Source organism: Notamacropus eugenii, chromosome 4 (assembly GCF_028372415.1).
Source record: "Notamacropus eugenii isolate mMacEug1 chromosome 4, mMacEug1.pri_v2, whole genome shotgun sequence".
Lineage (NCBI taxonomy): Eukaryota > Metazoa > Chordata > Mammalia > Diprotodontia > Macropodidae > Notamacropus > Notamacropus eugenii.
In genome coordinates, this window is record NC_092875.1 from 56173282 (window position 1) to 56188765 (window position 15484).

A 15484-nucleotide genomic window follows, 5' to 3' on the forward strand; every position below is an offset into this window, starting at 1 on the left:
GCTACTAACGTGCTATAAACCTCCATTAAATGGATGTTGTTGGGAGATTCATTTAATCAAAGAGAGAGAGGTCACTGAGGTTGAGGGTCCTTCCAATATATGAATTCCAGGACTGCAGTGAGGTTTCATGATGAAAAACTGGGGCATGGGAGTGGAGAGAGAAAAGAGACAGTATTTTGGGTGAGAGCATGGATTAACAATTGTGGCAGTTGAGGCAGTCTTTAGGGCAAGTTTTATATATCTAGATACCTTTATTAATAAAAGAGCTAAAGAGTGGTGGAAGCAAGGTGGGAAAGTAAGGGCAAAGGCTGTCCCGAGCTCTCCCTCATTCCTTTTCAAACAACTTTAAAATAACACCTTAAAATTAGTTCTGTAGCAGTGGAAGAAATGAAAGGACAGGATTCAAATGTTCCATGACCCAAGACACATTTAGAAAGTCAGCAAGAAATGTCTGTTTCAGCAGGGTAGAATGGAGCTCATTTCCACATGGGCTGCACCATGAAAGCCTGAAGCAGGTCTTCAGGCTGAGTGAATCTTCACCTGTGGCTTCTGGAGCTCTCAGCCCACAGATGATAAGAGGGTGAATAACTGGTCAGTAGGATATTATAGATCTTTTGGTGGCACTGGGTGCAACACGCTGTTGCTTTTCCCATCTGTTGCTCTAGGTTTCAGTCCAAGGACAAAGAGGACCACAAGCACACTGGTGAGTGTTGCACCAAGTATGTGGATACCCTGGTTGGAGCTTGAGTGTGGAAAAAAGTGCTTATGGTTGCTTACATAGCAGAGCACAGGGCAGGAGAGAAGAGACCACAACTCTCTTTATGCTATACCACCTTGGAAAGACTGAAAACTTACAGTCTCCCAGGTCTACTTTTCAAAATAGCAGCATGAAATACCTGAATCTTGGGATAGTGTGCACTGTATCCCAGAAACTAAGACCAGCTTTATCATAAACTTAAAAGCGAATATATGAGCTGAAAAATGAACAAGCAAGCAAAGAAACAAACAGGAAAGAATCTTGCCATAGAAATTCAGTATAGTGACAGAGAAGACCAAAATACAAACTGAGAAGACATCAAAATCTGAACAGCTACATGCAAAACATTAAAGAAAAGTATGAAATCCTTTCAGACATAAAAGGAAATTCCTGGAAGTTCTCAAAAAAGATTTTAAAAATCAAATGAGAGAGGTTGAGGAAAAATACATGTGAGTGATGCAAGAAAATCAGGGGAAAAATCAACAGTTTCCTAAAGGAGGTAGGAAAAATATTGACAAGAATAACACCTTAAGAACCAGAATATTCCAAATGATAAATGAGGCCAAAAATCCACTGAAAAGCTGAGCACCTTAATACGCAGAATTTGCCAAATGCAAAAAGTTATAAAAAAAGGTTCACTCCAGAAATGAACACCTTAAAAATACAATTGGCCAAATGGAAAAGGAAGAAAAAACTCCCTGAAGGAAATAATTCCTTACTGATTGGAATTTGGCAAGTGAAAGTTAATAACTCCATAAGACACCAAGAAATAATTAAACAAAACAAAAGAATGAAAAATAGAAGATATGGACTATTTTATTGGAAAAAAAATTGACTTGAAAAAGAGATTGAGGAGAGGTAAGTTAAGAACCATTATAGTGCCTGAATACCATGGTCAAAAGAAAAGCTCAGATATCATATTTCAAGACATTATCAAGGGAAACTGCCTTGATAGCCTAGAATCAGAGGCTAAAATAGAAAGAATCCACTGATCACCTTCTGAATGTGATCCCAAAATGCAAACTCCCAGGAATATTATAGAAAATCCAGAGGTCCCAGGTTAAGGAGAAAATATTGCAAGCAGTCAGAAAGAAATAAATCAAATATGGAATCACAATGAGGATGATACAGGATTTAGGAGCTTCTACATTCAAGGATCAGAGGGTTTGGAATATAATATTCTGCAGAGCTAAGGAACTAGGATTACAACCCAGAATTCCCTATGCACTAAAACTGAATTCAGTCTTTTGGGGTAAGTTAGGATATTTGAGAAAATAGAGGTCTTTCAAGCATTCCTGACGAAAAGACCAGAACTGAGTAAAAATTTGACTAACAAATAAGAGACTCAAGAGAAGCGTAAAAAGGTAAGAAACAAAGATAAACTCAAAGTATCCCTTAAGGTTAAGCTGTTTGTATTCTTACATGGGAAGAAAATACTTATAATTCCTAAAAATTTTATCCTTATTGGGATTTTGAAAGGAATTATATAATTAGAAGGAATATACACAAAGGGAATGGTTATGAGTTGTCTATGATAAGATGATAGCTAAAAAAAATGAAGTGGTGAGAAAGAAGGATACATTAAGTGATGAGAAAGGGGAAGGGAGAAGTAGAATGGGGTAACATCTCATAAAAAAGGTGTGGAAGAGATGATACAGTGGAAGGGAAATTTGGGGCAGCATACAATAGCTAGAGAAGGAGCATATTTATCCTCATCAGAACTGGCTGAAAGAGGGAATAACCTAAACACTCTTTTGGGTTTAGAAAACTATCATACTCTGCAGGGAAGTCGGAAGGAAAGTAGGTAAGAAAAGGGGGCATTGATAGAAGAGAAGATGGATTGGGAGAAGTAGTATAAGTTATACAGGTGCAGTGATGCAAAACATTTCCATACCATCATGTTGTGAAATAAAACAGAAAAAAATCCCAAGAAAAATAAAAAAGGTTAAAAATATATACTTAGATCTGCATTTAGACTCCATCATTTTTTTCCCTCTGGAAGTGGATAGCAGTTTTTTTATCTTGTCTTTTTTAATGGTTTTGAATCATTAATGGTTTGAATCACAGTGCTAAGAATACTTAAATCATTCACAGCTGGTATTACCATGTACTCTGTTCTCCTGGTTGTATTCACTTTGCTTTGCATCAGTCTTCCAATTTTTTGCCACCATACAAAGGGTTTAGTTAGGGTACAGAAATGAAGGTTGGGAGAGAATTTGGAAGTCAAATAAAAAAAATAAAGACTGTTAAAAATGGCTTTTACATGTAATTGGAAAAAATGAAATAGAAAAAGACAGAATACATCAGTGATTTGGGCATGGAGTGGAAAAAATCCCTAGATAATAGATTATTTTAAATGAATTAAATTCTAAACAAATAACTTGAAAATTTAAAAAGAGATTCATAAAATGGAAACTGAAAAAGTTCACAAAACTACAATAATAATAGACTTGTGGATACATGACTTTGTTTAAACAGAAAGAAAAGTTTAAAGCAAATTATCAATATAAAAAGATAAAAAAAGGAAGAATAAAGAAAATTATTACAAATAATTTGCCAATAAAATGAGTATGTTAAATGGAAACTAGGCTTTTAACTATATTAGCTACAAAGCAGAAATCATCACAATGATTTGGCAATGATTAAAAAATAGGTAGATTAAAGGAATAGATAAGGCATACAGCATACAAAATCAAATGAAGCTAGCAGTTGAGTATTCCAATAAATTCAAGGACCTCATCGACTGTGATAAGGACTTGTTATTTGACAAAAATCTGAAAGAAATCTGATAGAACATGTTTTGATTAACACTTCATATCACATACCAAGAGAACCTCTAAATCAATATATCACTTAATTATGAAAGGTCACATTATAATCCAGTTAGAGGATCAAGGAAGAATTGCCTTTCCCATTTGTTGTTTGAAGAGTTCATGACCAAATAAGGGAAAAAGAGGAATAAAAAGATAAAATGAACAGTTTTGATTATATGAAATTAAAGTTTTTCCACAAGAAAAACCATTACAATTAAAATTAGAAAGCAAATATTTTATTGAGAAAGATGTTGTGAGCATATTTATCTAAGAAAAGTCTCATTTCCAAGATGCATAAGGAATCCATTTCAAATTTTGAGTAAGAGTCATTCTGAATTGATAAATGGATAAAAGGATAAGAAGAAGCAGTTTAAAAAAAAGAAATATCAGCTATCAGGCACCATATGGAAGAACTTTCCAAATAACTATAATGAGAGAAATGGAGATTGAAGCATCTGTGAGGTTCCACCAAATAGATTAGCAAAATTGTCAAAAAAGGAAAATGACAAATTTTGGAGGAGCTAAGGGAAAATGGTCAAATTAATGACCATTGGTGAAATCATTAATTCCAGTTAGACTAATTTCAATTTCAAGAATTTTCCAAGCATTCTGGAAAGCAAGTTGGAACTATGCCTCCAGAGTTACTTAGCTGTGCATATCTTTTGACCTAGTGATACTATTCACTACAAGGCATAGATACATCTTGTATATCAAAGAAAGTGATTGAAGAAAGACAAAAAGGACCCACATGTACAAAAACAGGTAGAGAAGCTCTGCTTGAGGAGACAACAAAGTAGAATTAAAAGAGTGTCTATCAGCTGGGGAAAGGTTGAACAAAAGATGGAATAAGAGTGTAATGACATACTAATGTTCCCCAAATCAGGGCATTGGTTGAAAAATTTGCTTTCCTACTTTCTATGAAATGATGGAGAAAACATAGGGCACCTAGTCCAACTCAGACTTGAGCAAATATTTCCTAATAGGATTTTTGGAACCATCAGATTGATTTAGCCCTGCAAATGAGGCTAGAGTTCTTCTGGTCCAAGATGCTCACTTTAAAGATGATGAAACTCATGTCTAGAAAAGTGAAGCAGCAGAACTGGAGTTTTAAGATGGGCACATGTCTCCACACCAATTGCTCTCAAACCTATAAATATTCATCAAATATTAACTTAAAGAGTTTATTAATTAGGAACTCACTACTTTATGAGGTAGCTCATTGGTTTTTAGAGCCAAGATGCACCTGAGATATCTAGTCCAACCCTGTCACTTGTTAGGAATTTTCTCTAAATACAGCAGAAAATCAATCATTCCTTGTCTACTTGAGGAACCTCCAGTCATGAGGGAGCTCACTGGCTCCAAGATTCAGAGATTGTTAGAACCAGAGCAGCTCTGGGGTCACTTAGCTCATCCCCAGCCATAGCTGTCTCCAGCCACCTAGACAAAGAGTTATTAATCCACAGCTGGAAGATTTGCATGTTGGCTTCCATTGTCACGTGGGTCTCATTGTTGGGAAGTTTTCTGCCAGGATTTCCTGTTCTTCAGGGATCTGAACACTCAGGGAATGAAGTGACAATTGCATGATTTTTATAATTAGGAACGTTGGGGATTCAGCCTTGAAAATCTCGGAAACCCTCAGATAATTTGTTACAGGACAGGAAAGAGTCTACTTCATCTCCTAGTGACATTAGTCACCAAATCAGAGGTCACATGTTTTACCTCTTCTATGATGCAGAGCTTCTATCTACCTTGCCCTTCTTTTCAACAGCTCAGGACACAGAGTCCCCAAACCTGTTCCCTCCATATTTTTCTGTAAGTATGATGGAGGAAGAGTGAGAGGGTGGAGGAAAAATATGGGAAAAGGGAGGTAGCTGATTTTTCTTCAGAGATTCAGAGAGATTCCACTGATCCTCGCACAACCTGAATTACAGCTCAATCCAGGCTGTAGTGCCACTCATTCAAAGCCATCCTTAAGTCTCTTAAAGGCCCAATACCAGTACCCAACTGAGCTCAGGGGTATTTAGGAGTGTAGAGAAATGTGGAGAAAAAGGAGAGTGGAGAGGGAGGAAGAAAAGGAATAAACTCTTATGTGTCTACTATGTGGTTGTTTTTGCAAGTATCACTTCATTTGATTTTTATAACAAGCCTATAGGGAAGCTGCTATTATTATCTCCATTTTACAGTTGAGGGAACTGAGGAAAACTGATTAAATGACTTGCTTAAGGTCACACAGGTAGTAAATGCCCGAGGCTGGATTTGAACTTAGATCTTACTGATCCATGAGCCAGTGCTCTATGTGCTACCAGATGCTGAGTCTGATAGACTTAGAATCAAGAGACTTAGGTGTAATCCTAGGCATGCCCCCAAATATCTTGGGGACCTTGGCTTAATTACTTAACTTCTATGAAACCTTGTAGTAAAATAGGTTGATATTTGCTGAAATATTTGTCTATATTGTTAAGGAGTCGAAGAGTGAGATGAATTGCTTAGTGCCAGAAGCTGTAGTCCATTTTATTCTTCTTCATGTTCTTGTGAGTATCAAAGGTGTTAATGTACATGACAATATTTGGTACCTATAAGGCACTATAGAAATGTATAGTTGTCATTGCTTTTATCATAATGGAAGTCCAAGTCCAGTGTAGTCCAGCCCATCTGAGCCAATCTTATTGCAGAGTCCATGTCAGAACTCAGGCCAATGAAATCTCAGCTGCCAGTAAGGATAGAGGAGTTCCTTATGTAACTCTCAAAAGCAGAGTCCTGGACTCCTAAGTAGGTCCTTCCATGTCAATCATGGGTGTTCCCTGAGATCACTGCTTTTGCAAATTGGTAACAGAAGTTAGAAGCTGAACTGGAATTGCCCAAATGACCACTCCCTCCCCACCATGTACTGTAGCCTGGGCAGGACTGGTGGAAAGGTATATTCCATTCCTGATTACAGATGATCAGGAAACTGGGGACACTTACCATAAGCTGAGGAAAAACATAGCTGGAGATGATGATGGAGTGGAATTTCTTACTCCTGGTAGCTAGAAGAAAGGCTGAAGAAATCTAAGGAAAGGACAGGGAAAAAGCAGATTGGGTGTTGGGTATTCTCAGATTACCACAGTAGTTTCCAAAATGGGTGTGTGGAACCCCTGAGATGTCTTGGAATGACCCCAAGTACCTGTGCCTTGACTCCAGAGTGTGAGAAGATAGCATAAATCCTACCCTTTTCCCTATACGGTTCTAAATTAGTTTGATCCAGGCACACAAACTCCCTTTCCCTTTCACACTCTCAACTGTTGCCCAAGGCAGCACGTTATTCCTAGGATCATGTCTTGGGTGCCACAGGTACTCCTCAGCAGGTGGGCTCTGGGCAGTCATCCATGTGGAAGTGCCTCAATTATCCCTTCTCATTTTTTAGGTGAACACGCATAAATGGGGCGCAATTACATTCTGTCTGAAAATCTACCCATCCTCTGAACTTCCTTGTTTCCACCAGGGGACCTCTGTCCTTCTAGTGTCCCTGGCTCTTATCTCCCTAATTATCCATTGCTTCTCATTCAGTTTAGAAAGCTCTCACCAAAATTTCTGGTGATTTCTTTAATGACAAATCTAATGGTATTTTCTCAACCTTTATCCTACCTGACCTCTCCACAGCATTTGACCCTGTCAGCCACCCTCTTCTGGATCCTCTCCTCCTGGATGGTACGTGTCCCTTTTGGTCCTTTTCCTCCTTGTTAGATCACTTCTTTTCTATCACTCTCCCACCATCACTGAACAAGGCATATGTCAACATTTTGACTAAGAGAAACTCTTTTAATAATATAGGTTGGTATTTTTATTTTTAAACTGATAATTAGTTTTTCCTTATTCCTTATTTTTTAATTTGAGGAATATTATTTTGGCTATTTGAAAGTTGATCCCACTTTTCTACTTAGAGACAGTGAAGATTTATAATTTTTAAAAGTAGAGACTTTATTCTCATATGAGCCACCGATAATTATAAGACATAATTTTCTCTGGTTTTTGGCATTTTTAACTAAAATATTACATTTCCTCAGGCCTTCACACCAGCCATCCTATCATTTTTCTCTACTACTTTATCTCTCTTTATCATTTTAGTATAACTAAAATGTTTATAATAATATTTTCCATGAGTGTAACATTTTAAGGCTTAACAAATAATTTTAAAAACAACCCTTAAAAATATGCAGCACATGTATCATGCTTCATTTTACATGGGCAGAAGATTTAGAGACTTTGAAGTAACTTGCTTACTTCTGTTGAGTCTTCCTGATGCTTCAATCTTAAAAATTCATAAAATTTCATGTTGGAAGATTGCTCTAAGAGTCATCTATTCCAACTTCCTTATTTTACAGGTGGGTAAATGGAAACCCCAAAGGAAAAAGTTACTTATTCAAAGTCAAACAACAAGTTAGTAGATCACACAGCTAGTGTGTGTTCATGCTAGGATTTAACATTAAATTATCTGACCCTAAATCCAGTGCATGATCTACTACCCTGTGCTACATTACACTTGAAATGACATTGGGTTTTCTTTTAATTTCCTTAAATATGGTGTTTTCCTGATCTTTAAGTCACTGCCAGTTCCATTGTCATGAATCTTCCTGATTTTCCTCTTCCATCAGTAAATAAAGAAGTAGCTTTAATATTGTGATTTAGAAATTTTTCCTTTGATACCAGAGCTATCAGGCAAGAAAGTAAACTCAGTTTCTCTGACTCAAAAACTGAAAATAATTAATGAAAATTAAAATTTGGTATCTTACATATAGTAATCTACTATGTCTCACAGTAGGTAAGCCATATTAATGTGGGACATTGGTGAGAAAGAAATTTGGAAGTAATTGAAAGCTAAGAATACATTTACTCTTTGGTGTCTACTCCTTAACTAAAAAAAAAAAGGAAGCGCCTGTTCTTCTCCCAGAGGCCAACTTATTCTAAGGGTATGAGAAGTAGTTGTAATTGTAATTGTTACAATTTTTATTTGCAATTGTTATTGTACAGTATCAAACACACAATCAATAAAAAGATGATGCTATTCAGTCAATAGATAAATATTTGTTTGAATTCCAGCTATATGTAAGCCCTGTATTTGATGCTGTGAGATAATGGTTTGTTGTCTGAGTATTACTAGACTTTATTAAGTTTAAGAAAATTTTTGCAAAAGCCCTGTGTGATAGTAGTTATGCTATTAATAATTGAGAAAATTCATAATGACAAAAGGTACAATAAACTCAGTAATGCTTTCAGGTAAATTTGTATTTTATTAATCACAAAGTGTCTAAGAACATTTGAAAAATGCATAGCATTGATTCACCCAATTAGCCTAAAAAGGTATATTTGTTCATTGTCTTGAGACAACCCCCATATTTTGTTAGAGCTAAAGACAAATGTAAGTAACCATCCTTGGTGCACATATGGAGTTGAAGATCCCTTGAAACAACTGCATATCTTCCCAGAAGTAGTTAGTTTAGAGATTGGGAACCACTGCCTTGGGGGGAATTCAAAGAAACCTAAGACTAGTTCTTGACCAAAAGGAGCTCCCAACCTACTTGAGAACACACACAAAGATATATGGAAATGGTAGACGATATTTTTTTGTAGTCAAGTGAGGGATTTACAAACTATAATTGTGATGAATTTCACACTTGGGGTTTGGGAATTTAGACTTCAGGTAGAATATGGGACTTGATCTGGATCTTAAGTAATGGAAAGGATTTAGAAAAAGGTAGAGGAAGACGAACAGCACCCCAGATATTGAGAACATCATGAAGAAATTCCATGTCCCATTCATACAAGTATTTGTGCCATGTTCTCTTTCTTTGGCTGGAGGGATTGGAGAGAGGATAGAAACTTCTTTGTATAGCTACTATCATACCACAGGTAATTATGTACTCAAAAGCTTTTTTTTTTTTTTTTTGAGGAGAAGCAAGGAAGATCATTACATACCTTCCTCTTCTATAAATGGAACATATTTATCAACAGTTGCAACAAAGAACTCCTTGATTCTTTGTTGTTAATGACTAATAGCTCTTACTAGGATACAATAAAATTAGGTCATGTTGGAAACCCTCATTTTAGTGTGTTCTGAACTTATTGTGGAACAGAATCAAGAATGCCAATTTTCAAATTTCATAGACATTTACTCTGATTTTCTCAACAGGTAGCTTGAATTTCTTAAAGCCATGAAGATCTATTAGAATATTTGAAAAGTTGTCTTTAACAGACTGTTTGATAGCAATTGAGAAATAGATTTATCTAGACAAATTGTGGGAAAGAAATCTGGTTTTATTTAAATTATCTAAATAGATTATCAGACTCAGTCAATTTTATAGCACCTTGCTTTACTTTGGTCAGCACTTGCTCTTTTCTTTGGTCTGCTTATTTGACTAAAAAATTGTTTATTTGATATAAACAGTTTCAAAATAGATTAGTAAGAGGTTATCAGGTGATTTAAAAAGAGGTGCTTATAACATCTTTTCGTTTAATGTAATATGTAAGATGATCTGAATCCACTTCTGGGACTAAATGATCTTTGTAGAAGAATACGATGGGCTGACCAGTCTGTGCTGAAAGCAGTGGGCCTTTTTGTTCAGCAAGTTTAAGGAAAAGCCATGTGGCTTAAGTGGAACTACCTAGGACAGAGGGAGGCTGGATCAACGAGGGGAATGTAGCAGAGCAATCTCTTAACTTCCCCTCACTTTGTCACATTGGGACAAGGACTGACATTTTCAACGTGGGATAATTTAATAATCATTTCATACTGAGATGGAAGACAGGGAAAGGAGGAAAACATTTATGTCACTTGCACATAATGGTCATCAGGGTCTGGTAGGAGGATAGGGGCTCACAGTACACTGAGAGGCTGCTCTTAGTATTTCGTTCTTCCTGGGAGATCTGTGACCAGGGCATCTCAGGCAGCTTTATAGTGAAGGTAGCTTGCTCAGCTTGGAAATCATACTGGTCCTATGATTAGAGAATCTCAGTTGTCTCATAGAGAGCAAAGATATCCTCTCTAAGTAATTCTAAATGCTATTTCTCCCCTGGGGTTTCAGGCATGGAGACACCAAATAGCTGGGAAACTAGAATTATATGGAGTGAAATAGATGTTTGGAGAGAAGGGGCATTCCAGAGAAGAGGCAGGACAGAAAGGAAGAGGCATCAGGCAATAGGGGAATGGGCAAGCCTAGGAAGCAGGTTGACAATTAGACAAAGAAGTTCTATGTCACAGAAATTATATATTTTTTCCAGACCACAGCCAAGTTAGCTCCATTAAAAAAGTGAGTTCAATATTATTGTTAATAGAAACTTGCAATTCACACCTTTTAAAAATTATTTGCTACAATCTGAACCAAAGTGAGTAATCTTTTGTTTGACTTAGTTGTTGGTGCCTTAAGTTACTGAAAATATGTAATATTCAACGAAATGAATAGTGACTTCCCCTCCCATTCTCCCATCCCTCCAGTGGTCATCTGCTGTATCCTGAGCTATAACCAGTCATTTTGAATATTTTCTTGCCACTGAACTTCAGTGACTCAGAAGGAAAGAGTGTGGCTGATGACTGTGCAGTTCTGTCTCACACCTAATTCATGCCCACGTTAAGATATCACCCTGGTGATGTCATTGGTCCTCTTTGAGAATGGACAAACAACAAACAAACCATAACTGCAGAAGCTGAAGCAGATCACGTAGAGCCTCCCTTGACTCCATATCCAAAGTTATTTTTTTTTACCTCCCTTCTGGACACAAAAATGTTTTTTAAAGCTATACTTGGTCGCAGCATGTACAATCTTTTCCAAATTGCTTCCCTTATCAGTGATGGGCAAGGAGAATGGGTGTGAATTTGGACCTCAAAATTATAAAAAAAAATAAAAGGTTTAAATTTTTTCCCATATAGTTGGAAGAATTAAAATATTCAAATAAAAATAAAGCACAAAAAGGAGAGTCATTATTAATGGTTTACTGTCAGTTTGGCAGAATGTCTTGGGGAATCTGTGCTTGGCCCTGTAAAAATTTGACATTTTTGCCAGTGACTTGGATAAAGGAATAGAAATTTAAAATCTTATGAAATTTGCAGATGGCACAAAACTGGGATGAATAACTTATACACAAATGAAAGGGATAAGAGCTAAAAGTTTCTTGATAGCTAGGGGCATTGCACTGAATCTAAGAGGGTGAAATTCACTTGGGAAAGTAAGACCTCAGTCTTACACTTGGACTAAAAAATCAGCTTCACAAAGAAGAGATAGGGGAGGTATGGTTAGATTGTGATTTGTATTCATATATTTGAGAAGTTTTGGTGGATTGCAGGTTCAATATCATGTAAAAGAGTGATATGTCAAGAGTAAATCTTGAGCAAAAATCTTCTTGGCCTGCATGAAGAGGAGCTAAGCTTCCAGGAGTAAAATGATTCTCTAATGAATGCTTTCAGTGCATCTTTTATGTTCCTGTTCCTCAGGTCATAGTACAACCATAATCTGTCTACTTTAGATCACACCAGGAGAAAGTACTCTCTTGAGTTCTAGGCACCAGAGTTTAGGAAGGATGTGAGAATGCTGTTAATCAAATCTAGGTTTTTTGAATCCAAGTTCTGGACTTTCCTCCATCTATAAGTGAGGAATATTTGTGTTTTCATTTAATACACTTCTCCCATTTCTTTTCTCACAGAAAAACAAGCTACATGGGACCAGCCAATCAAACACACGTTTCTGAATTCCTCCTTCTAGGATTTTCTGAGAAGCCAGAGCATCAGCTGCCCCTCTTTGGGCTGTTCCTGAGCATGTACTCGGCCACTGTAGGTGGGAACCTTCTCATCATGATGAGCATTGGTTCTGACTCCCACCTCCACACCCCCATGTACTTCTTCCTCTCCAACCTGTCCTTGGTGGATCTCTGTCTGGTATCTACCTTGGTCCCCAAGATGCTGTTGAATCTTCTGACACACACTAAGGTCATCTCTTATGCTGGCTGCCTCACTCAAATGTACTTCTTCATGGTTTTTGTTTGTTCAGACAACTTACTCCTCACTGTGATGGCCTATGACCGCTTTGTGGCCATTTGCTACCCTTTGAATTATGTGACCATCATGAGTCCACAACTCTGTGGCCTGCTGGTTTTAGTTTCCTGGACAATTAGTTTTCTAAATGCAGTGCTACATATTCTATTGGTGATGAGGCTGTTGTTTTGTTCAGAACGTGAAATTCCAGACTTTTATTGTGATCTTACTTCTGTTCTCAAGCTCTCTTGTACAGACACCCTCATCAATAATATTTTTGTATGTTTAACAACTGGACTTCTTGGTGTTTTTCCTTTCACAGGGATCCTCTTTTCTTACACTCAGATCTTTTCTTCCATTTTGAGGGTCCCATCCACTGAAGGAAAGTATAAAGCATTTTCTACCTGTGGGTCTCACCTCTGTGTTGTTTTATTATTCTATGGAACAGTGATTGGATTATATCTGAGTTCTTCAGTTACACCCTCTTCTTGGAAGAGCTCAGTTGCCTCCGTGATGTATACTGTGGTCACTCCCATGTTGAACCCATTCATTTATAGTCTGAGGAACAAGGACATAAAAGATGCTCTGAGAAGACTCATTAGCAGATTGGCTTCCTCAGTGACTGGGCATGGCTAATCATGATATTTTTGCACTGATACCTGTGCCCCAAAGTCTAGCTGACATAAATCTTTGTTTGCAAACCTGAAGCCTGGGACTCCCTCGGGTACTGTTCTCCATCCTGTCTCTTCTCTTTTTGACTTTAGATGACATTGACCATCTGCTCCATGGACACTATTTCCCAGTGCTGCCACGATATTGACAGTTTATGCACCATGTTTGGTTTCATGAAAAGATCTGTTGTTTTATAGAAGAATTCTAGGTGTAAAGTTACAAGAGCTATTCCTCCACATACAAGTTGTACATCTTTGGACAAGTCACTTGAAATATCTGGTCCCTGTGGGTGAAATGACTTGGCATATGTTCAAATGCTTTGTCCTCTGTAAATGCTTCAATAATATAGGAAACCTAATATATGTCATTTATTAAGTTCCTACAATATGAAAGGAAATATGGTAAGTGAAGGAAATACAAAGACAAAAGCAAAATTACTCCTTTCCACTAAGAAGCTTAGGTATGTTACATCTGTTATGATAATAATGACGTTATATTAAAGCTAAGGCCAATATGATGGCTCCACAGGTCCATATGATTCTCTTCCTCCATTGCTGTAGTGAGTTTATATTAAGGAAAAGGTGAGGAATGCAATTACAATTGCACCAAGCCCCCTATTTGGGGAAATTCCTTATATTAAAGCAGAAGCCTGGAATTCTGCTTTAAATTTCATTTATATTTACCTGTAACCTTTGACTGCATTGTGGTTTATCTAAAATTCCGATGACCAGAAGCATTTATTATATTTACTCAAACACACTCTGATGTTTTGAATTAAGAAATGTACTTTTCTTCAACAAAGTTAAGTGGGGTGTGCGATCAATGAATCCTTGTCCTTTTACATCTTTCCTTTTGAAAAAGAAATGTATTTGTTTTCAGTTTTCTGCAATCACTTCCATAAATCTTGGATTTTCTCTTCCTCACTTTGTAACAACACAAGAACTTAAAAAAAAATTCCCAATGATCTTCTAAGGCAAAATACCTTCCACACTCAGAGAAAGAACTATGAAATTCATTTGCAGAATGTAGCAGATCATTTAGGTGTGTGTGTGTGTGTGTGTGTATTATGTTTTGATTTGTTATGTTTTCTTCCATTTATTTTAGTTTATCTACACTGTATGACTATAGTGAAAACGTAATCAAAAGGAATGTATGTGTAGATTCTATATAGAATTGTATGCTGTCTTGGGGAGGGAGGAGGGTTGTGGGGGGTAAGGGAGAAAAATCTAAGTTTTATGGTAGTGATTGTAGAACATTAAAATAAAATAAATAGAAATAAAAAAAAGATTTTCTCTTTCTTCCTGTCCCTTCCTTCCTCCCTTCCTTACCCCTCCAGCCCTGAGACAGCACGCAATCTCATACGGGTTCTACACATATATTCTTTTTTTTAATGGAGAAATAGACATTTTATCTTCTTTCTTTCATTTTTCCAGCTGGGAAAAGGCCAGGGTCAAAATTAGAAGTTTGCCATTATATTACTCTCTCTGTGTCCAAGCCTCACCTTTCTGATCTCTTCCATCATTGACAGTGATTAAAAACTACTACTTTTCCTCTAGAATTCTTTAAAGTACCTTTGGTTTAAATAGCAACATTGATTTGGCATTTTAAAAAATCCGATACTGTAGTTTCAATTAAGGAAATTAATATTTGTAGAACACATTATACTAGGCACTGAGTGAGATATGAAAACACCTGAAACATGGTCCCTGGGATGATGGAGTTATACTTTATCAGGGGGCACAGATCATTGGCCTAACCAGCTAATGATATGACTGTACATTGATTCTACAATGCCTCCTCTGTTGGTTGCTACTAGATTTTTATCCTTAAATATATGGTCAGTTGCATTAAAAAAAATATAGTGTTTAGTGCCTATTATAACTAACTTCTTCCAACTCTTTACTCAAAGAAAGAATTCATTATGCACAAGTTTGAATCGTCTGAATAACCTCTTTCATTTCTAGATTCTGAACCTATTCACATAATAAACCACTTATGACTTTTAAGAGAGAAACCTAAAAAATTTGAATGAGGGCTCATGAACAGAAATGATCTGCCCAGAGTCCATCACAGTATGAAGTGGATTTTGAACCCAAGTCTTGTTGTACTCTTGGTACTCTGTCTTCTAGTGTAGTGAGATTATTGGTGGTTTAAAGGATTGCTTCCTCATTTGTGGTTGTTTCTCATTCTTTCAATAGCCTTCTTGTGTTTTTTTTCATTATCACTCCAGCATTATCATGGACA

The 15484-nt window shown here is 36.7% G+C and overlaps 1 protein-coding gene across 1 annotated transcript; it reads left to right on the forward strand.

Annotated features, from left to right (window-relative positions):
- Positions 1-11575: 11575 nt before the first annotated feature.
- On the forward strand, positions 11576-14472 carry LOC140499554 (olfactory receptor 7C1-like). The gene has a single exon (XM_072601148.1). The coding sequence runs from the start codon at positions 12254-12256 to the stop codon at positions 13202-13204; it is 951 nt and encodes a 316-aa protein (XP_072457249.1). The 5' UTR covers positions 11576-12253; the 3' UTR covers positions 13205-14472.
- Positions 14473-15484: the final 1012 nt, after the last annotated feature.

Coding starts and splice junctions, on each gene's coding strand:
- LOC140499554 (XM_072601148.1), top strand. CDS start 12,254: ATGGGACCAGCCAATCAAACACACGTTTCTGAATTCCTCCTTCTAGGA.